The following is a 22,957-nucleotide window of genomic DNA, read 5'->3' on the forward strand; positions in this document are numbered from 1 at the left end:
CTACTGGAGAGCTTTAATTCCCCCCCCCCCCCCCCCCCCCCGCAATTGCCGCACACAAACAGAATATCAGTCCACAGTACGCTAGACTTGACAATTCTGATTCGACTATGTAAATCCTTAGTCGGGGACAGACCTAGTAAATACAATAATAGTCAGTGTAATCAGGTGATTTAGAAATTACTTCCTTTGCCCATTTGCTGTGGCAAATACATCACAGTGCACCTACAATGTCAGTTTTTCAGACACCTTTAGTTCTCTATTGATAACTCCCCTAATGTTGTCTGCTAATGACGCCAGATGTTTTATAGACAGAACAGTGAAGTAGAGACTGCTCTGGGCTCCTCTTAAGAGACCCACCAATTAATCAACCTCAGTGTGTGCGCATCCATGTCAGAGTGTATGTGTTTGTGTGTGTGTGTGTTTGTGCACTTGCTTGTTAACGCTGACACTGCCACTTCTCATGGTGTGTGTCACAGCGATTTCAGCCGTTCTGTTCCAACATATAAGTGCCAAACCAGCTCTCATTCCTACTCTCTCTTCCACTCCACTGAACCATTTCCTTATTATTATCCAGCTACTCAGTTGTCACAGACAACTGCACACACATACGGAAACACACAGACACACAAACTTAAACACACTCCAATTATCCTACAGACACGTCATGTTAACAATGCGGCAATAATTGTCTGTCTGTGTCAATAGGCTTACATCTACTGATTAATTAATACATAGGTGGAATTGTGGGCCCATTTCACTTTAGATGAGACAGGACAAGAGAGAAGAGTGTCATTATCTAACCCTTCATTATTTCATATTCAGCCAAATCAGGTGCACATCCTCAAGCCCATCCCTTCCGATACCCCTCAGTACTGTAACTGCACTTTCCTCTGCTGTCGCCCATTACAGAGGCGTCTAAACCAGCTTTTAAATTTTCAAAAGATTTGCCTCATCTATGGTGATCTGTTTTGAAAAGCTTTTATTCCATCTTTTGACGACACAGACATTCTTGCAAACTTCATACGTGACGTGTCGGTTTTTATTCCCAGTAGAAAATGGTTGGAGTGAGGAGCTTGAGTTATGTGTGTAGAAGTATGTGTGTCTGCTTATGTGTGTGTTGCTCCTGCCAAGACCCGAAGCCTGCAGAGCACCAGTGACCTGATATGTAGGGCGAGACCAAAACGCTGGGATGACAGCTTAGAGCCCGCCCCCACTAACTCTGACTGACAGCCCAGTAACCTCGGCTGCCTCCCGCGACAATAGTTTAATCTTGCTTCCACTTGAACGTCTGTCATTCCAAACTCAATATAACAACTATTTCTGGGGCAAGGTTCTATAAAAACATCCTAACAGAACTGGAGGACAAGACAAAGCCACATGAAGTGGAACAAGAAGAAATATGGGATTGAAAGAGTCTCGTTAAGTATTCTCAAACAAATGTGAAGATACATAACTCGTAAAAGATAAATGTAGAGTGATTTGTATTAGTAAATCTGGATCCGACGGTTTGTGTCACACACTAAAAAAAGGGCAGGGAAGACCAAGCCTTTCCAGTTGATGGCGGTGATACAATATTTATGTTTATTTACTGCAAATATCTCTGGTTAAACTAAACAGAAAGCTGATATGGCAGCTAAAAGGCACTGAAAAGAGACATACCATAGATAAGAGAGTAGAGCATGGCTAGCCGTTAGCTAACAGGCAGCCGATGACAGCATTTTGTTTGGTCTTCTTCTTCTTTAGACATTTTACATGCACACATTTGTGGATTTTGTGTGAAACAGCACGGAAGAACAGTCTCCAAGGGATCCACACGAATAGATGGAAATTCACATATATATTTTCGTTGAAAAAGTCTAAGTTGACATACAATTGGTGAGGTATGAGTTGTAAATTAGACACACACTACATTTTCTGTGCATTGTGTTTTAGTTACCTATCTTGACATTTGTTTGTGAACAGTAATAAGACTGTTTCATAAGAAATAACTGCTCTGAGGGACGCTGACAAACTGATGGCTTTTTATTGATTAAAGCGACTGTCAAGTCCTGCTTTGGCCCATTTGAGTCCAAATATACATGGCTGCCTGTACATGTATCACTAAAAGCTTCTTCTCAGTGGATTTCAGCAAAATCCGGTCAAACGGGTGCAGACACTCAAAAGAACATTATTGTACACAAAGAGCACACGGAGTCTCAGCCAGTTTTCCCACCACTTGATGTAAAGGAAACAAAAGTACAAGGTAAAAGAGTAAAGCAACCACAAAACTAAAAACGAAATCTAAAAGTAAATTAGGGTAAAAGAAAGACAATGATATCAAGAAAAATGGAATCCAAGAATAAGTTTAGCTTTAGCTACATGTCTGGGATTTAAAATCAAGAAACATATCAAAACAAACTATTATTTCCTTTTAAAATCAGCACGTGTTGTATAAGAGACTGACTCTGGCAATCTCTTTCTGAGAATGAATCATTTAATAGGACGTCAGGAGGGAGCACATGAGTTAGTGAGTTACATTTAGGCTAAAAGGGATCTCTTCAGCCTCTAGGACATTTTCTAGGCTCTGACATTAAGGAAATCAGAGTCGGAGTCAGTTCTTATTTGTTGCTAAAAGGCAAAAAAATCTGTTTTAAGTACATGCAAAACAGAAACATGCATGTCACATTCAACTACACTGTTCAATCTCTGCAACATACATTTGCCATGGCGTAAGGCATTTTTTGGTAGCGCCATATGGCTTTTATATATCTTGGTCAGAGCTTCCCCTGGGCTTAGAGAGTTTGTGAGGAAAAAAAGGAAACGGTTTGTGAAGTGAAAAACTCACATTGTCAATGAGCATGCAAAGGATTGTGCGATGGACATGACTGGGGAGGGGCTTTTTTTTTTAATGTAAATCCAGAGATACCATAGAGGGATGACAAGAGAGAGCTGAGAGAGAAGAATGCTGCAGAAAAATAAGAGGATGAGATAAAGGCAGAGTCACAGAGAGTTGAGCTGCATTTAAACAACTCTCACCACCTCAGCTGTGGAACTGACACGTTGACACTTGGCTGCCTATTGACATGGTAAATTGAGGGCCCATTCGAGCAGCACTGTGACAGCCAGAGGAGGCCATGTAGACCCTGTCAGAGCTGTATATTCACAGGACACTATTACAACACACATCAGGGGACACAGCAGGAGAGGAGAGGGAGACTGTGGAATGTGCACACGGACGTATGGAACAGAAGGTGAACCTTATGTAGGTGGGACCATTTTTTAAAAGTGCAAAATATAGGCTGCAGCAGCAAGGGGAGAAGCAGTGGGAAAAGGGAACAGCTAAAAGGCTGATAAGATGGGAAGACAGAAACCAAAATTGATTTCTATTTTTGGAAGATGGTTGACCAATGGGTGGAGTGAGTCTAAATCATGTTCAATTTCACAAGTCACACACATACACATACTTGGATAGTTTTGTATATGCATGCATATAAACCGCAGCCACAGATCATGCTACTAGATTGTGAGTGGCAATGTAATTGCTTTTGCAGTGGATGAACGTGACTTGTGCTCCTGAGTGTGCAAGGATGTCTTTCTTGTTATGGTGCAGCAGGAGCCATTAGCCATTTGGTTTAATGGGCAATCTGCACCAGAGGCTCCACTGACCCCCGGCACTTGGTAGGAGGAGCAGGCCAACCTATTAACAAAGAGTGAAAAGCTCCAAGCTTACCCTATCACACAAGGCCACACTTAATTAGGCTGTTTGTTTAGCAGCCTCTAATTGGAAGGATAGCGAGTGGGGGGAAAGGTTGACTGCTCTCCTTGAAACTGCAGGCTGAAAGACATCTGGCCAAGGATGGAAGACACAAGGATGTTACCGGAACATGGTCTCATAATGTTTGGCGCTATCTCATTTTCTCAGGACAGATGGTAATGATGGGGAGTAACAATGGACAATATTCATAAATGGTAAACTGAGTAGTTGCAATTCCACTAACACAATTATGGCACACAAATGCTTTATTCTGAAAGGCAAAAACACATTGATTAGGTTGATTAGGCATAATGCGGGATGGAAAAAAACAGCCAAAAAGAGAGGGAGAAAGAGACAACAGCGCGGTACATTAGGGATACAACCCTTGTATGAAATTATACCTAATTAGTGCAATCCTTCAGAAAAATTACATATCTCTTTTTCATCCATCTCCTGCACCTTACATCTCCTCTCCCTTGATCCATCTCCCTTTGCAGAAAGCTAATTAAGAAGAGAAATTGGATATGGGCCTGTGCGCACTCTAATTCAGGGAGAGGAGGGGGAGAAGTCGGACCGGGGACAAGGGCACTGGATCGGAACGATGAAGCCTTATCATTTTTGGATGTATTAAGGGGATGGCAAAGTTAGCGGTGAGGGCAGACTGGATGAGAGTTGAAGTGTGACGCCTCAGAACAGAATCCAAAATCCTGTTAATCCACTGCTGGTTTATACTGAAGCAGACTTCACCTCTTTTACCACTTCATCAGTCTCTGTCCATCCCACCCCTGCACACTTGGTCACAGGTTAAAACAGTTGGCGGATGGTCTGAGAGGACCACTAGACAAATCCATTAGATCAATTACTCACTGAAAATGTTTTCCATCAACACCAACTCTCTAATGGATTAGTTCAAATGAATTATTGTAATACCATTATAGTGAGCAGTCTTAAGTGTCATAATTCAGCATTACACAAGGGTAATCCGCATTTGGTGCAATTTGAACATGCAACATGTTCAGAATAAATAAACTTTGAATAAACTACAGTACAGCGTGAGCCACTCCACTCTGCAACAGCGAGGGGGGTATGCTCACGGGGGCGGGGCTTACATGCTCCGATGTGGTAGTGAATTATAGAAACAGTTATCGCCATCACGCAGGTTTGATATATGTTATATGATATATGAAACAAACAGACTTGTAAGAGTTTTATAACTTTCTAAGGAAGTGCTGAATATCCAGCAGTATCTCTGCCATTCTCATGTGGTTTCACTGTTATTAAAGCGGTGGGATTGTAGGGCGATTGTCGATGCATCTTGATGCATTGTGTTTTTTTTGTTTGTTTGTTTTTTTCCCCCTTCCCTGTGCAGGGTCTCTGGATGGCTGCTGGGCGTTTAGTTTGTGCATTGAAGTCCGGGGGAGGCATTTCCTCATTGGCTTGGAGGGACCAGTTTGCGTCCCTGGTTTGCTACGTTGGCCTCAGATCCATGCTTCATCATTTCACTATCAGCCAGTTGTTGGACCCCTCTGGAGACTGAAGTATAAAGTTAGTTTTCAGGATGTGCAGTGTGGGTGCGGGGCAGGGCTGTGCTCCGGGTTTATTCTGGGTTTGTGCCTGGAGTTCTCGGCCCTTGACGGGTGGGTGGGTGGTGGTGGCATGCAGCTGAGCTAGTTGATATTGCCTTGTTGCTGGTTTGGCTGACGTTTCACGGCAGCCTGGGGGCGTGCTGTGCATGGGGGATGTCGGCTGGCGCGGGCAGCCTTAATTTTTGCGGCAGTAAGGGAGACGGCAGACTTTTATAGGCGGGTGCACGGTGGCCTACGCGACGCGTTTGCTGCCGGGCTGGGACTTGCTGCTGGGTTAAGGCCCATTTATACTCCTGCGTAGGGTCTATGTGCGTACCAACGCAGTAGGCTACGCACGTAGCCATGCATTTATACTTGTGTGTAGGTGTGTCTGTCATTCTGCAATTACACCCCCAAATGCTAGTTGGCAGTACTACAGCGTCCACTGTGTTGACTTTTGCTGGCCGAGCAGGCTAACTTCCGGTTTAGCCCTCCGCTAATGTAAATGGGGGTAAAATTGTAAATGTGCGGCAGGTGTAGCCTTTTCAAATGTTACCGACCGAATGGATCACATTCTGATAGCGAAACACGTCATTTCGCTATATTGATTCACTGTGTTACAGCTGCTGTTTTGGTACTTCCGGTCAGCTTGGAGGCATTGCGAGGCTACCCAGCCGACCAATCAGAGAGCTTACGGTCCGCGTCGACTCGACGTGTAGTTACATTTTTGAGGAGGTGCACGTCAGGTGGCGGCGTAGCCTCTGCGTAGCCTCTGCATAGCCCCGTAACCTACGCCGTCGATTTGATGCAGAAGTATAAATTGCACTTTACGCCTCTTGCGTTCCGTTGGTATTGCATTGTCAACTGGCATTTGGATGGTCGTTTTTATTTTTATTTTTTTGGGGGGTGGGGTCTGTTGGTTGGGTTTGCATCGCGGTGCATCTGGGAGTCATATTTTTGTTTGTTTTTTTCTCCCAACCCTATTGGCTACAGGGGTTCTTGCCTGCCTGTGGTAGGGGTCGGTGTGGCACAGTCGTGGCATCCCAGTCTCACTAACAACTACATTCTTTAACAGGCTTATGCACACACATTCACCCACACGCACACAGTCTCACACATACATAAACAAATTTAGGTTGTTCCTGGTAGAATTATTCCTGATGCTTTTCTTCCAGTTCATCCATCCATCCATTGTCAAGCGTTAATCCTGCGTACAGGGTCGTGGGGGGGCTGGAGCCAATACCATCTGATACCAGCTGGGCGCAAGGCGGGGTACACCCTGGACAGGTCACCAGTCCATCGCAGGGCCACACATAGACAAACAACCACTCGCGCCAAAGGAAAATTTAGGGTCACCAATCAACCTAGCCTGCATGTCTTTGGATGGTGGGAGGAAGCCGGAGCACCCGGAGAGAACCCACGCAGACACGGGGAGAACATGCAAACTCCACACAGAAAGGCTGGGGAAACCGGGGTTTGAACCCACAACCTTCTTGCTGTGAGGCGACAGTGCTAACCGCTGCATCACCGTGCCACCCCCTTTTCATTCAGTTACTTATTTAAATTAATTGTTATTATTCCAGCTCTCATGGCTGTGCTGTGTTGCTTATTTATTGTGCTTGACTGTTTCTTGTTTTTATTTTTCTCTTAGTTGTCTTACTATGTCAGCTGTTTATTGCTGCTGTTTGGCTGGCTGTCTTTTATTATTATTTTTTTTATTGTTTGTTTGTTGTTGTTTTTCTCCTCCCCAAGCCCCCCTCCCCGTTCTATTGCAGGTTTCATTGCTTTCTGCAATTGGTGTTTCCCTCTGCTATTCCCTGTTGTCCCCATCCTCCATCCCCCTTCTCTTGGAGGTCTTGTCCTTTCTCTGTGCTGTCTGTTTGTGCCCCCCTATCCCCGTGTCTGCCCCCCTGTCCGGCCCGGTGACAAATCAATACATAATTAAATAAATAATAAAACAGACAATATTAATAACAATTAATACTCTCTTGTTAAAGTAAAATCTGTCTGGCACAATATGGTATCCAGCTCATCATACACTATACCAGGCTGCTGGGCAGGACAGGTTAAAAAAAATAAATAAATAAATAAAACAATTAATGCTGGATGTGAAACCAACGTGAGAAGCACATTTTGAGCATTGCACTGCACTAAAAAGCGCAGGGAGGTGTCATATATAATTGCCTCAAGTGATGACAATTGAGTCAGCTTCAGTTGGGGCTGAAGACTACAAGCTTGAACGAGTAAGAGATCTGGGGGTGTGGAGTAGGAAAGAAGTTAGTTTAACAGCCCTCTGTAGCACGCTCTTCATCTGTGACTGAGGATAGAGGCTCAAAGCTCAAACCTGAATCTCCAACCAAACCGTCGACAGCGAAGCTGCATGGTTGGTAACATTGTGTGGAATAAAAAACACAGTTTCGCCAGTTCCGGTTTGTTTTAAACTGTCCACCGTTAGTACGATAATGTTAGGATTGCAATGCTAAATCAGTGGAATACTCTTACATGATCACACAGGTTTTAAACAAACTCCCAGTTTTCCTGAGAGAAAACAAAGACAAACTGTAAAATGATTATCAATTACACTTTACAGACTGTGCCTTTTCCAATGTCAGCTGGGATTGGCTCCAGCCCCCCGCAACCCTGTGCGCAGGATAAGCGGTTGACGATGGATGGATGGACTTTACACACTGCTTGCCCTGGTTGACTTTGACTTACTGAATTTTAAGTAGTAATTTTCATTTGCAATGAGTGATTGCACAGGTGCTCACTTTTGTTTTACCACCAAATACAGTGGTTTAGATAATCTGGTTTAACTGCTGGTGATCGTAAAAATAAGACCCATGTTGTAATAAATATCACATAATCCTTGAAGATTTATGAATACTTTTCCAGTCAAGGATCTTTCAGGCACTGTCCCAGTTTATACAAACACACCCCTCTCTGTCTCCTCCCACTGTCCACTTTGTCTTTATTCCTCTCTCTGTGAGTCTTATATCCACAGGCTCAGGACAGGTGCAGCTGCAGAGCTGTGGTGGATCAGAGAGCTGATGATGGATGACGGGAGATTGTGTGTGCGTGTGTGTGTTCAAGAGGATTGCTCGTGCATTATATTTATTGAGTGACACACTCCCCTCTGTGAGGAGGAAGGGGATGATGATGGACAGAGGAAAGAGGTTAACAGCTTGTATGCTCTCTCACACGCACACACACACACGTAAAATCGCTGTATGACCCCTCTGAGCCACTGTAACTGAGAGGGTAACACACTATTACCATATTATTTTACTACAGAGGCCAGAAACACATTTGGCTCCAACACCAATTGCGCCAAATGGTTGCTGTCTCCAGCAGACGACGCAACGTATGCCAGGAAAACAACAAAGGGTGTATTTGTCTGTGTAAAGCTAACAATCTACACCCCCGTCTCCCCCACCATCCCACCCCCTGAGGTGCTGGCTCGCCTTCTGCTTCATCTGCAAGTTCACACACATAAATATAAACACTCACATGGACCCAAAAACATGCACACACTCACATGCACACATACAAATTGGAATCCTGTGGCATTGCGGAAGCGCCACACTGGAAAGGAGCTATTATTTCCCATGAGTGTGACCTGATCAGAAGAAAGGGTGTGTTTGTGTGCTATGGGGGTTTTGAGGAAAGGGTTAACAACGTTAAAGAGATGAGACCGTTCCTTGACTAGAGTTGCCAGTTCCTAGATTTAACACAGCAAAAATTTACTCTCTGTTTAATTCCAGTAATACTTTTCTGTGGAGAGGCATCAGTGTTTTTCATTTTTGTTATTGGGAGACATCTACTGCATACACAATTCTCCATATCTGTTAGCCCCTTCCTACTCACATGTCCATCATGTAGGCAGAAAATAGACACCACCGACCCTCCTACGGTGGACTATCTGCCCACATGCTCAGAGAGACACAGGGTTTGAGATAAATAAATAAATAGTTTTTGGATTCAGATCCAGCTTGTGCACATATGTCTAGCTGTAAACGGATGGATGGAAGCCACCCTGGCATTCTCTGCACCAGCCCAACTCTTTGGGTATCCTGCATGCTGAGCTTAGTCAGGCCTGCTCCTTCGAGTGGACACACACGCAAGCACGCAAGCACGCAAGCACGCACACACCCACACGCACACACACACACACACACACAACTGCACACATGTCTAGTCTTAATGTAAATATGGGATGGACCATGCTACTCGCTCTCTCTCTTCCTCCTCTGAAAAAAAATCCCTGCTCCTGGATGTTATGAACTGGACAATACAGTGGCCCAGTGGCATCATTTGTATGGCTGCTTATCTCAGATATGACAATACAGCCACATGTCCTGGGTGATTTAAGTAAACGTCTGATAAATTTCATCCACTCTGAATAGCCAAACACGGAGGTATAATTATATAGCGTGACTCACTGTGCATCAGGCAGCAAGAATGAGACTGTAATTCTCTTTGCAATTTACATGAAGATGAGAAAAAAAATGAAAAAAAAATTATACCATTTAAAATGCAGATCACCCCTTGTAATTGATAGTGTCACAGGCCTGTAGCTGACAGCCTACATAACAATGCACTGCAACCTCCTGACAAATGGAAATGGATGCAAACATTATCAATCAATTCAGCTATTGTACTGTACATACCCCACCTAAAACATTCACAGTCAACAAATTGGGATTCGGGATGTCTTACAGTAAAATGTGGAGTGGTTTAACCTTGCTCTATCTCCATTTTCAGGATGGAATGAAGGATTTGTGTGAGTAATTAGTATTCCTAATTTAAAGCAGTTGTATGAACCATTCACTGCCACTAAATGTCGCACTAGAGCACCATCATCTCAGACCAAAGCAAATGGGCACTACGGCACACCAGACTCCACTGAGAAAATAAGGATTTTGACCTTGCAGATCATTGTTACATTGATCTGCAAGGTATACATTACATTTCATTCAAACTGGACATATACATTTCATTCAAACTGGACAGAAACAAAATAAAATTCACCCAAACCATCGTTGTTAGTCTTTCCTTAGTTCCAGCAATCACCAACTCTGTTTGGTCTAAAGAAATCCTTAGTTCATGGTGTTAACTGAAACAATAACCAACCATTGTATCACTCTCCACAGTGAAGGACTCACATGCACTATAACGTGCATGCTCGGCCAGACCGGCTACCAAAACAAAGATGGGAGAAGCTCAGATGAAAACACGCGTTTAGGGAGTGTGATGTCATTCTCTGCTGAGGACACCATTACTCTTTACATATTAGTAGTTTGTTGCTATATTAATGTTCAAAATATCATATACAAAGTTTTTGTACTTTTATTTTTTGTGATTACATTCCCACTAACAGTTCGGTAATCCAGTTCTGAATAAAATAGCATAAAATATTGTGAAAAGATCAACATCTCAGACAAAATCTTCTCAAATACGAGTCTCTGCCCTAAAATGCAAGATGAGTGTAAAGCCACGTTTCCACCAAGCTGTCCAGCTCAATTTAGTTCAGTTTGTTACACATTACAACGGTTATTTTCATTGTTTCCATTGGCAAACGTTGTTGATGAAACCAGCAGAACCACTCAATTTCCCGATTTTTTTTGTTACCCTTCTGTTGAGGTACCTAGCACACTGACCCGAGACTTAAAGACACCTTGTTGTATTACACCTTGTAATAAACATCCACATACTGAGAAGAGAGAACACAAAACATTCACTGTTTGTTCATTTGTTTACTGTGTCACATTAGATACAATGTCACACTACTCCTGTGGTTGACGCAATTACTATCCGGTAACAACCCCGCCTGCATTTGAGAGTACTCTCTGCGGTCGAAATGCAAAACATATCTAGGGTTTAAGTATGTAGTAAGGTATTGGTTTCAAAAGTGTTTGGTCGAAAAGTGGCTTTAGTGAATCTGGTCCTAAATCAAGCCCTGTGTATGTCTTCAAACTGTGTATGTCTTCATAAGGACCAACACTCTTCAAAGTTTAAATGGCATAGCACATTGTCAGGGTGGCATCAATGCCCAAGGCACTGAGTAAATTAATGATGCTTAAGTAAACTATGGATTAATTATAGATAGCCCAATGTGTCACTGTGCATATATGCATATCTGACTGAGTGTCCTACCTGCAGCCATGCTAATAAAGAGCTAACCTGCTTTAGTAGACAGAGGACAGATGGAAAACAACTTGGCACCATACTGATGCTCTCACACACACATTATTGCCCTTGAGCATAGAGAGGCACTGATTAGGCTTCACTTAAGTTAGTTAGCCTGGAGGAAACAACAGCCATCCAAGCACTGGGCAGAGAAAGGGGCAGAACAACAACAAAAACAACACAAACAATCGAAAAATGCTAAAGAGCTTTTCATACATAGAACATTAATGGCTTTACAGTATATCTCAGAGGCTCAAAACACACATTTGTTTTAGACTGAGGCTGCATGAACGTGATCTCATTTGCAAAGATGTTTGATCAGTGTCAGCTTGTTCTCGCAGAACTTTGGTGATTTGCTGTGATATCCAAACGACACAATCAGTCACCAGAGAACCCAAACATTTTCTGTCAACAGCTTCTCAAATATGTCGATTTGCTGCTTTTCGCTGTTTTACATTATAATGAAGTGAAAATCTTTGGGTCTTGGACTGTTGTTCAGACAAAGCAAACAACTTTATGACATTTAATAGACCAAACAATTAATTGATTAGTTGAGAAAATAATCTGCAATAAAAGTAATTGGTTTTGCAGCTCTAATTCAAACACATTTTTGTCGTCTAGACAACAAGAGCTGATGCCTTTTTTTTATAGCAAATTTGTAATATTTTCCATATTCAGTTGAGCTTGTTTGGGTTTTAAGTTAATAAAATGGTTTGGATTATGCATTTGGTTATGGTTTTGCTTAAATTATTGTAAGAAAAAAACACTTCGACAAAACAAACAAAAACACACCTTGGTCAAGTCCTGGGGCCCCACTACTTTGATTTCATACACAACAGAACAGCATATTTATTTTTGTACAAAAGAGCACATCCGCTCACAGCATCTGTTTACAGCTTTTTATCAAACACAAGAATGAAGAACAAAGATATGCTGCCTCATTGCTGTATTCCTGAGCTGGATACTGGCTGTAATTTATCCAGGTGCAGCAGGTGCTGGCCCACAAATATAGAACATCAAGTAACCTACAAAATGACCAACGAAAAGCACTGAACTTCAATAGGCCTATTGTTCTATTTTCAGTACACCAAAGAATCTGTGGGCTTATCTGCAATGAATATTAATATAGGCTACTCCTAAACATTGCATGAATTAAACACTTATATGTAGATGAATTTCAGCTCCACAGCTTTGTGACTGCATGGGTCATTCATTCGTTTCTAAGTGGATTATGTCAAATTGAAGTTAGCCTGACAGAAAATAAATCTGAAATATGGTCAGAAACAACTTTGATGGTTTGTTTTGGTCAGTATAATGAAGATACAGCAGGTTATTCTAAAATCAAGGAAATTATACCTGTATTGCAGCATACAGTAAGGCTTTTGTCCATATTTCAATGCGTTTTTTAAAGAAACTAATTTCAGAATAAGCACATGTCCCTATGGAAATCCTGTTTGAATATACTGCTGAGGTCTAATGGGAGATTTTAAAACAATCTGAAAGTGCTGTATGGTCAATGTGAAGTAATTTTTGAGTGCCACGTTAAGTCCCTGCTTAAATACTGTGGGGCTTGTTATATGCTTTAGAGAAGGGAAAGGAATAGTAAGCGCTCTTACCGTCCACAGCCATAGTCGGTCTCAGCGTATATCTCTCCGTGGTGTCAACAGGACTCTCCCATCATTCTGCCAGATGAATGAAATGTACTGAGTGTGAGGATAAAGAGCGCTTCTTGCCCTCTCTAACCTACTATGTGGGCATGGAGGCAGCTCTCACTGTAGTCGCACTGAGAGAACCAGAGAAACCTGGATCACACTCTGCCTCTCTGTCGGTTCACGGCCATTTGTTGTCCGGGACGCCGGGACCAGTCCGATATGAAGCGGCTCCTTCTGAATCTCCGCCTCCCTCTCCGTACCTGACAGCTCGGAGACAAAAGGTCATTACGCCCCGACACCAGCAAACAGGCCCTCTTACGCCCCGACACACAAACAGGCACGCACTCAAACGCCCCATTCAGTCATTATGGCAACCATAGGCTACAACAGGAACATTACTTGGGATCTTTTTTTAAAACTAAATACATTCCAGAAAAATATAATTCATCATATAGAAATAACTTTCAATATGATTCCTTAATGTGTGTGGCACAAAGCTGTCAAAACAACCATAATGATAATATTAAAGTTCCTGTCCACTATACAGTTTGTCCCATGCAAATTTAATTTTGGTGTGAAGTGTACTGATTATAATTACTGCAGTTACTGTGAACTGAAACTTTGGCCAATGCTAAAACTTAGCCACACAAATATGGTACAGTCAGTTTCACATGGGTATCAGTAATTTTAATAACTCTGTCTGCCTCTCCAATCCACACTTTAAAATTATGACATTTGTCAAGCTGGTTGTACTCTCATACTTTTCTCCTCTATGACTATTGATAAAATCGTACTCAACACCTCAATTGTAGAGATTTAGGAAATGCAGGCTGTGCTTTGAACAGAAACTCATCATCAAAAGGAGTGCAATCCTCCTATTTTTCCAGAAAACTTAAATTCAGAGATCTTCTGAAATACTTGTCTTTGATTCTCACTGTAAAGTAAGTAAACACAGGAAGGAGAAGGTATTCCTTTATTGTACAGTGGCAGCAATGAAAGCTGCTGTGTGTACCTTGTCTTTTTACTTTAGCAGGTTGAAAACTTTCAGCCACAAACCATCGTCTTGCATTCACCACTACTTCTCTATGCAGCCATGCAAATTCAAAAGTGAACCCCCGTCTCATACTAACATAAACAAGCCACGCATTCATGAATAGAGCAAGTAAGTCAGCCAGCAAGTCGACAATATGGATCAGCTTTGCTATGCAGCTCTTTGTGTTTACTTTAACTTAGCTTCAGAGGCAAACACTTTGAAGATTTCTGTTGATTTAAGTTTTTTTTAAAGCTGTAGGATACTTGTACTCCTCGACCCACAAGGTTGACATTTCTCTGCTAAAATTATGTATTGCACTTCCATAAAGTTGGGCGTCTCGCAGGAAAAAGGATTTAAAAAAGAATGGTCAATATTGAAGCAGCAGAGTTTGAGATATCCTGACTTTTAGTCCCTAGTAGAGTCAAGCTCCAAAAACACCCAATCCTATAATTGAAACTGGTAGCAAGTGGCCCAGAACGACATTTACTTTAAAGTGACAAAGGCTGTGGCCATATACCGCAGAATTTTGATTAAAAGCCTAGTCCAGTTTTACTGGCCTGGTGTAGCTGATTTTGACAAATAAATGCAGGTCTCAATAAGAAGTTCTCTGGATGTACAAAACCTCTTAAAGCCCACTGGGTCACTTGCTTGAGCTAGTTCTAAGCTGCTTAGATTGTGCATACTATAAATATAAACTTTTGTAAATATGGACATGATACACATTGTTCGATTAGTTAGATTCTCCACGATTCAGTTGTTTAGTTCATTTTACGGACACAATGAGCACCGATGTGTTATTCGTTCAGATTTACCAGCATGGTAAAGGAATTATAGGCCTGTCCCATATGGACGCCTGTCCCAAATGTAGGCATGGTGAGTTCAGTGATTAAGCTAATAAAAGCTTGTGTTAGAAGAAGAATTATTTAAACCGAAACCAAGATCTTTCCCTAAACCTAACAAAGTTGTTTTTTGCTAAACCTTGCCACACTGAAATAGAGTATAGTGTCACATCACAACTTTTTTTCAACAGTGATGGTGCGATCCATTTACCTCCAGTTAATAAGTTGGAAAACCTCATTCAGCCAACATAGCCTGGTTAGCCATTGTTACCAGCGCCGGTTGATAAGGGTACTCATACTAAACATAGTAACACAAGTGCTAATAAACAGTTTAAACTACAGCTTTCACTGTTGATATAAGGAGCAACCATCTTGGAGCACAAAGTCGCAGGTAGTGCGGTTCTCCCGAATTTCCGAGAAGGAAATCCGACTGAAGAGGGCGTTCCAGTTGAAATTTCGGACTAGGAATTCAGAAATTCCGACTTCACCGTACAACTGGAATGCACCATGATTTGTTGTCACAGACAAACATTTTCTAATCAGTAGCTTGTTTTGTTTTTTTGGCTTAAGTCACTTCTTTTGGACAATGCACATTTGTTTCTTCTATATTTAGGCTATATAAAGGCATTTCATTATTTATCTGCGTTATTTAACTGCAAGCTATATTCAGAATGTTTTTTCAAATTATGCTTTAAAAAATTGGTGGGGACATGTCCCCAGCGTACCCAGTGTAAATGACACGTATAGAGACAAATAATGTCATCCTGCTGATGGGGTGTCAGATCAGAATATGCTATTATGTTTCGATCTAGAGGGCTTAGAGGGCTTGTTTAATTTTGAGGTCTTTGTTTTACGATTCCTATAATGCAACTAAATAACATCTTTCATTAGCCTTTTCCTGCCTGTTAATAAAAATTACTGTCACATCTTTCAAACTCTGCACACTCCATTTGTAATGCAGGCTTTCTTTCTATGCTTTAAAGTGTCAAGCCCAACCTGAGAATGATGAGATGAGAATGATAATGTCATTTTCTCAGACATTAGAAAGCTTCCTCTAGAACCACAGACAACAAAATACAGCTGTTTTAATATTCTAAGTAGTACTCTCCATGATTGGTAAACTGACCTTTTTGAGTAAAATCAGCGGAGTGCCCCTTTAAGGTGGTGAGCTTCAGTGAAACTGTAGAAAAGTCAAGAGCATGTGTGGGCTACCATCTATGCAAACACATGGTCTTTGCACAAAGCAAGAAACAGACACAAGGAGGAGATCCCCCGGATGCTTGTGGAAAAGCCTAAAAACAGCCGTCCCCCGGTAGACACCCACGTCAGCCGCTATTTTCCCATCAAATAGCTAACTAAGTTGTGAGCACGTCTCTGTCAATGCAATCTCACAACATACCCAGCTAACTGATTCTGCTGGCATTCAGATGCATGCAGACTACTCAGCGCTGGTGCTTTTTTGTAGAACAGTGAAAAGATATGTCCCTGAAAGACTTCAAGACAGTCCATCAGTCTGTGTTGGAAGATGAAGGCCCTCCCTAAAGGCCATGCACCGGATCATCAAAGGATGAACAACAGTGAACAAAGGACTTGCTGGTCCATCGTGGGGATTCACCAGAACACATGCTGACCGGTAGTGAAAGCACTACACGCTCACCCTTGCATACACATACAGACGCATTCAAATACCTTTATGTTTAAACGAAATGTCTTTCTCTTTCTCAAGCACACACCCATGGTCATAGACATACACACACATGCAGAGACACATTTGTACACAATTTAGAAGTGTGCTAGTGTGTGCCTGTAAGGATATTTTGTCCTGTAAAAAAATGAGCAGTCAAAGCTTGTATCTTTAATTCAGAGGATGGTCAGTGCGGAGAGATCATGGGGTACGACTTGCTGAGCACTGGCCTGTTGGGTGTCAGTAGCAGCTAAAACATAAGCAACTCTTGTGGAAAGAAAATGTTTGTATAGTGCTCTGTGGCACAGCACAGATAAACATGAGGGAATAGGAGCTCAAGGGAATAGTTATTGTTTATATTCATTCTTTGCTCTGTAGATATCTTTACTCTGCAGTCAGGAGCTTCTGCTGAGAGTTCGGTTAAATCATCTTGGTGATAAGCAGCTGTGGAAGGGAAGAGTGATGGGAACACAGCGAGTGTTGGTCTCTCCATACGGGCCAATACCTTACATCTTGTAACTAACAGATGATGCCTTTAAACTTTTATTACCATCACATGTGGCGTGTCCTCATCATGCCAAGAGTTAACAATGTTGCCACATCCGATCTTTAGAGAACTGTACATTTTGGAAACCAGCTGTTAACACAAAAACAGTATGTTTGCACTGCAAACAGCCAGATTGTGGCTAATAACATGATGTAAAAGGAGTGTCTTGGGCTTGTGCTAGATCTCTCTCTGAGCACTTCCTCAAGAGACATAGAGAAGCTATTGATGATGGAGCGTGGCATCAGCCTTTCCAAAGCTGCTGTCATGGTGAATGGCTGTCCCTGAGTTGGCAGTGAGAAATGACAGTGCCAAATAGGACTGAACATGGAAAGAAAAGAGCAGTTGAGGAAAGACCGGACCAACCTTGGGTGCATCTAAATGCTTAGAAACAGAAAAGATTCAAAGACGTTGGATTTCAATAGAACATAAGCATTCTCTTGTGCCTGTACTTAATCTGATCTGAAAGGGAGGGCTCTTTCAGGTGGAAGTGAAAAGCAAGCTAATTAATTCCCACAGGAAGCTATTTACTCCACTGAGATGAGCGCAGATGATGGAGAGGAATCCACTTCATAGTGTTAAGTTGTGGCCCTGAGCTGTTTTCCCAATCAGAGACCTGGGGGAGTTTTCTGTAATTCTGTGCACATATAATACATAAGGTCTCCTTTGAAAAAGCCGTGTCCCCTCTCTGGATATATTCAGGATGTGGAGCTGAAGATGACAGAACCTATTTAAGAGAAATATTCCCGTTGCCACTGCCTGATCATCACCTCTTCACCCTGTGTGTGTGTGTGTGTGTGTGGGTGTGTACATGTGTACATTGTATTTGTGCTTTTTGTGTGGGAAAGGAAGGTTGTTCTCATTCCAGTCACACTCCGATGGTGACCTCACTGTTATGCAAATGACCACAGCTTAACAGTGTCTGAAGCTGATCTATCTATCTATCTATCTATCTATACTTTCTTCACTTTACATTCTGCCTGTTTCATCCCCTGTATAACAAAGTCGTAACTGAAGAATATAATTCTGAGCCTGTGGGTGGATGTCACTGATTCCTTTTATGCAAAACCAAATGTCCTATATGTCTGTTACGTGTGCATGTTTGTCACAGAGTGAGAGAAAGAGAGTAAGACAGATGGAGATGGGGAGGTTCCCTTTAGATGGGGACAAATTAAAAGGAAAAGGATAACAAATGCAGTTGCTTCGAAACAGGTGAGGCATTCCCATCATGTAGTTCGCCCAGTTCATTTTGGATCAAGATGACAAGAGGAAAAGACATGATAAGGTGAGTGCACATTTGAGAGTTCAGTAGGCATTTATGTACAAATATATAGGGGAAAAGTGGTGTGGTGAGTTGAATGGTCCTCCACCATATTCTCAAGTGAGAGAGTGCATTTGCGGTGTAGAACGGCACAGGCCTGAATGCATGACCCTACAGTGAGGGAGCCAGGTTGCTCTGCTATTCTCTGGGGTGCATTTTCCTGTCATGGTGTGGACCCAAACAATTGTCTCCTCAGAGGGAAAGGTCGCTGCAAATCAATACACATTTATTCTGAGTGATTATCTTTTGTTCTACGCTGGAACATTTCTATTGTGATGAGAGTGATCTCTTTCAGGATGACAATGTGCCCTATCCACGGGGCACGAGGGGTCACCGACTGGTTTGATGAGTATGAAAATGATGGGCTGTGCAGTCATCACATCTCAACACAATTGAACAAATACGAGATTTTGGAGGATTGCTCTCCGTCACCATCATCAGCACACCAAAATGAGCATGAACAGCTTTTTCATACCTCCAGCAGAGTTCTAGAGACTTGTAGAATATATGTCAAGGAGCACTGAAGATGTTCTGGCAGCTTGGTTGTTCCTTTACTGTAGCTTACTGTCATTTTTTTAACCCGTTTCTTTAACCATCATTCTTTCAACATTGACTGAGAAAAACATGCTCTGGGCCAAGCTAAAAATAAAGCTAGTGAAGATAGCAAACCCTGCAAGTCAAAAAGAAAAGAAAGGAAAGATTTACACCATCAGTCATCATCTCTTCTTGTCTCGAGGATCATCTTTGAAAGTCAGTGCCACTCACTCCAGCAGTCACTCCAGAGGTTCTTTTGAGCATGATTGCTTTGCTTTAAGTGATTATTCTTTCTTTTTCCAAGGATTTTCATTTGATAGAGTTTCAGTAGATGGGACTCTTAGTAACACACACTGTAGCTAACTCATTTTTCTTTTATTGCAAGCATTTCAAATGAACTGCTTTTGTTGCCTTTAAATACAGAACACAAAATAATAAGAACACATGCATAATACAGTACATTCACTATTTTGGTAGCCAAAAGGACCCTCCAAATACACAAGCTGTTTCATTTCAATAAATTTCAGCATATCTTATTAGCCCAACTTTAATACTCTAAACACAACAGAAACAGTTTCCATGTATATAAACAACTAGTTCTACTGCTTCTGAATACATACAAGAAAGTATACCTGAATATACCTTTTAAATTGGAACATAGCTTTTTGTTTTACAGTAGTCCTCTCTGCTATCATCCACAGCCACTGATGGTGGCTGACTTCAGAGCAGCTTAGTTCAATGTATATTCTTTCTTACAGTTATTGTCTTCACAAGGGAACAGTTCTCTGAATTCAGAGCACCGAAGGTGTGAGCTAATATCTAAATTATACATGGTACCTTGGCTGAATTAAGAAAATAAAAAGACAGATTTTCTGGCATTAAATAGCACACAAGGAGACAGTGCTACATTCACTTTCAGTCAGTCCCTCCTTACTTCATTTAAAATTCCATTCATCTCCTCTCTCTCTTTCTGTCTCTTTCACTCTATGAATCTGTGTCTGGCTGTCCATACCTGTCTGAACTCAAGCAGTAAAAGAGTCTCCAATCCTCTCCTCTCCTCTCCTCTCCTCTCCTCTCCTCTCCTCTCCTCTCAGGAAAGACAGGGTCAGAGAAAACAGGGAATGCATCATGGTCTGATCCACTGTGTCTAAGTAACCCATCTAAATACCTCACTCAAACAACAGTTCGGGAGAACAGCTTCAGTCAATAATCCCATTTATCTGCTCAGCCATCAGGGAAACAAATAAGCTCTCCTTTGGATTGTGTTAGTTGTCAGACTTTTAATGTGAAAAATATGAAAACCTCTCACTAAACCAGTGTGTGTGTGTCATTCACTTGCTTTCCTTTCGTCTCCCACTCTGAAGATAACTGAATGCTTACAAGGGGAACTGTAACATGGCAGCAGGGGGATGCTGTGACATCAAGTGAAAAGTGAAGCACATGCTGTGGAGCTAGGGAATACATCAACCATTCATTCCTCATCAATGTTAATGTTGCTGTGTGTGCATCTTTAAGTCTCTGCCGTACAAGTGTTCTCTCTGAGACTCAAGGTCAGGCTAATACTGCTGAAGGAGAGGAGTGGAAGGGGTCCTTTACTTTACACGGCAATTAGCCTAATGAATCATTTCCAATATGATTGACCCACAATGCACATATGTCACGTTTGTCAAGCATTAGTATTCACAGCACAAAATCAACCATCTTTTTCTCGTTTGTACAGTCTCTCCGATCCTGCCCCAGACTAATTATCGGACTGTCCTCATTCAAAGCTTTGTTGTCGCACTAAGCTCAGCGGATCAATGAAGTTCCATTTGAGCATCTGTTGCCCACAACGACCACTCCTAAAGGAAGGCCCTAATAGCAATTTACTGTTGTCCTCTCACAAGGACACTTCTCTTTGTTTCAGAATAATACACAATCAGTAATCAGCACTAAATAAACCATTAATCCTATCAGGACTTTCTTCTATATATAAAAGTCAGGTTTTGTGCACGTACACTGCTTTCAACTAAGAGATGGTAATTGAGTTTAGCATGTGTGTGTAATAGTGAAAAATGATGATGTCCATGTCCTATTTTGCAATTTTTCTTCTTCGCCCACATTGTGTTGTTGAATATAATTAGCTAAAATTAACTCACAAGGCAGCTCAGCCAGTATGAATGATGTGTCTGTGTTTCTTTCTGTGTGTAGGTGTGCGTTTGTAGGTGATGCATGAAATTATATCAACAAATCTGTCATCTCAACATATCTCCTCCTTTCTTGCTAACATCAGTTTTCTCTCCACCAGTGGACCATAAATGGGACATGCTGGTGTTTGCTGGGATATTTCAGGTTGTAATTCTTGGTATCTTTCTATAGACCTAGCGTCTGCTGCACCCATGCAGCTCCAAATACATTCTACATATGCATTATTATCTATCTTATCTTATCTCTATGGACATTTGCTATGACATATAGGACAGATAGTCCAGTGATCCTCCCGTCTATCTTGTGTCCTATGCACTGAAAAACAGATGAAATAGAGTCATGCATCCATGCAAACTGGCACACATGACTGGACAAACATGCAGAAAAATGCAGATTACTCTCCGCTTGCACAGAAGCACACAGTATCATCATATACACAGTAACCCAGCTATAATTTGCCTTGTTTAGAGCACGTTTTAATTATACATTTTCTCATTTCTCTCACACATCTGTTTATCACCATATCACAAATTAAAGTATTATTCACAAAATGAGGGACACTATTTTGTGAATCTCCATCATTCTAAATGCAATTCAGTCCAAATGAAGTGATTAGTCTTTGTTAAAAAAGAAATAGGCATAGCCATTAAATGATGGTCTTTCAGCTTTGCTCACATAGACAAACCCCACTAATGGCTTACTCTAACACAATGAAATTATTATAATTATTTTTCACCTTCAGCATAATAAAAATCTACAAATGGAGTGTCAATCATAAACCCAATTCCAGTTAAGATCGCCTGCATGTAATGTGTTGTGGAAATTATATTCCTGGTGAGGGGTTGAGCAAAGAATTGAGTTACAACCAACCGTTGTCTTTGAAGAATTTATTTAACAAAAGAGAATAAACAGAGAAGTACTTAAACACATATACAGCTGGTCCAGAGACCTGTCGCCTAGGGCAGCATCAGGCGTCTGGCCCCGAGCAAAGGGATGCATCATCATTTACACAGTCTAGGTTTCTGTGTTTTGGGGAGCAGAGATCCTCTCTCGGCCTTCAATGAACATTCCAGGAGAGGAACAATAGAGGAAAACACCAAAACAATTTCACAGCTCTGACCTAAACCCTAGTAAATGTGGACGGACTAACATAAGGAGTAAAGGAGAGGAAAGGTTAAGGATAAAAAGACAATAAATATATATCTATAAGCCATAAAGAGCCACAGACACAATTTTCTGCCATAACATAATACACACTATAAATAACTCATAGACACTGACAGCAACCCCTTTCAGTCTTCTGTGTCATGATACCAAGTTGCCTATTATGCAGGTAAACTAGAAAAAAATATGTTTTTAGTGTATCTTCATTCCACACTGCTTCCAGCTCACAGCTGCATTTATAGGAAGCATTGCCAAATCTTATATGGCAGCATATCAAAGGGAATGATTATAGTACGATCTTTGGCGAGACCACAGTTACCCAGTCAGTCTTCATGGATATCAACTATCTTCTGCTGCCAATGCCACCACAATTGTAGATTTTAAACGATGTGTGGTGGATTCCTGCTGAATGTTTTCATGGTTATGGTGACTTACTTTTGTTACCGAAATATGATAGTTGTCAGTTCATGTGGAACTTCCATTTTAGCCATTTGGGTGTGACACTATGGTTGCTA

The 22,957-nt window shown here is 41.6% G+C and overlaps 1 protein-coding gene across 1 annotated transcript in view; it reads right to left on the reverse strand.

Moving 5' to 3' along the window:
- The window catches only part of samd10b (sterile alpha motif domain containing 10b), a 51,814-nt gene extending 38,466 nt beyond the window's left edge, over nt 1–13,348 (reverse strand). Inside the window, exon 1 of the mRNA XM_046055834.1 lies at nt 13,101–13,348. Within this exon, the coding sequence (XP_045911790.1) occupies nt 13,101–13,113 (13 nt within the window). The 5' untranslated portion in view covers nt 13,114–13,348. The remainder of the gene's footprint in view (nt 1–13,100) is intronic.
- Nucleotides 13,349–22,957: the final 9,609 nt, after the last annotated feature.

This window comes from Micropterus dolomieu, linkage group LG08 (assembly GCF_021292245.1).
Source record: "Micropterus dolomieu isolate WLL.071019.BEF.003 ecotype Adirondacks linkage group LG08, ASM2129224v1, whole genome shotgun sequence".
NCBI classification, from domain to species: domain Eukaryota; kingdom Metazoa; phylum Chordata; class Actinopteri; order Centrarchiformes; family Centrarchidae; genus Micropterus; species Micropterus dolomieu.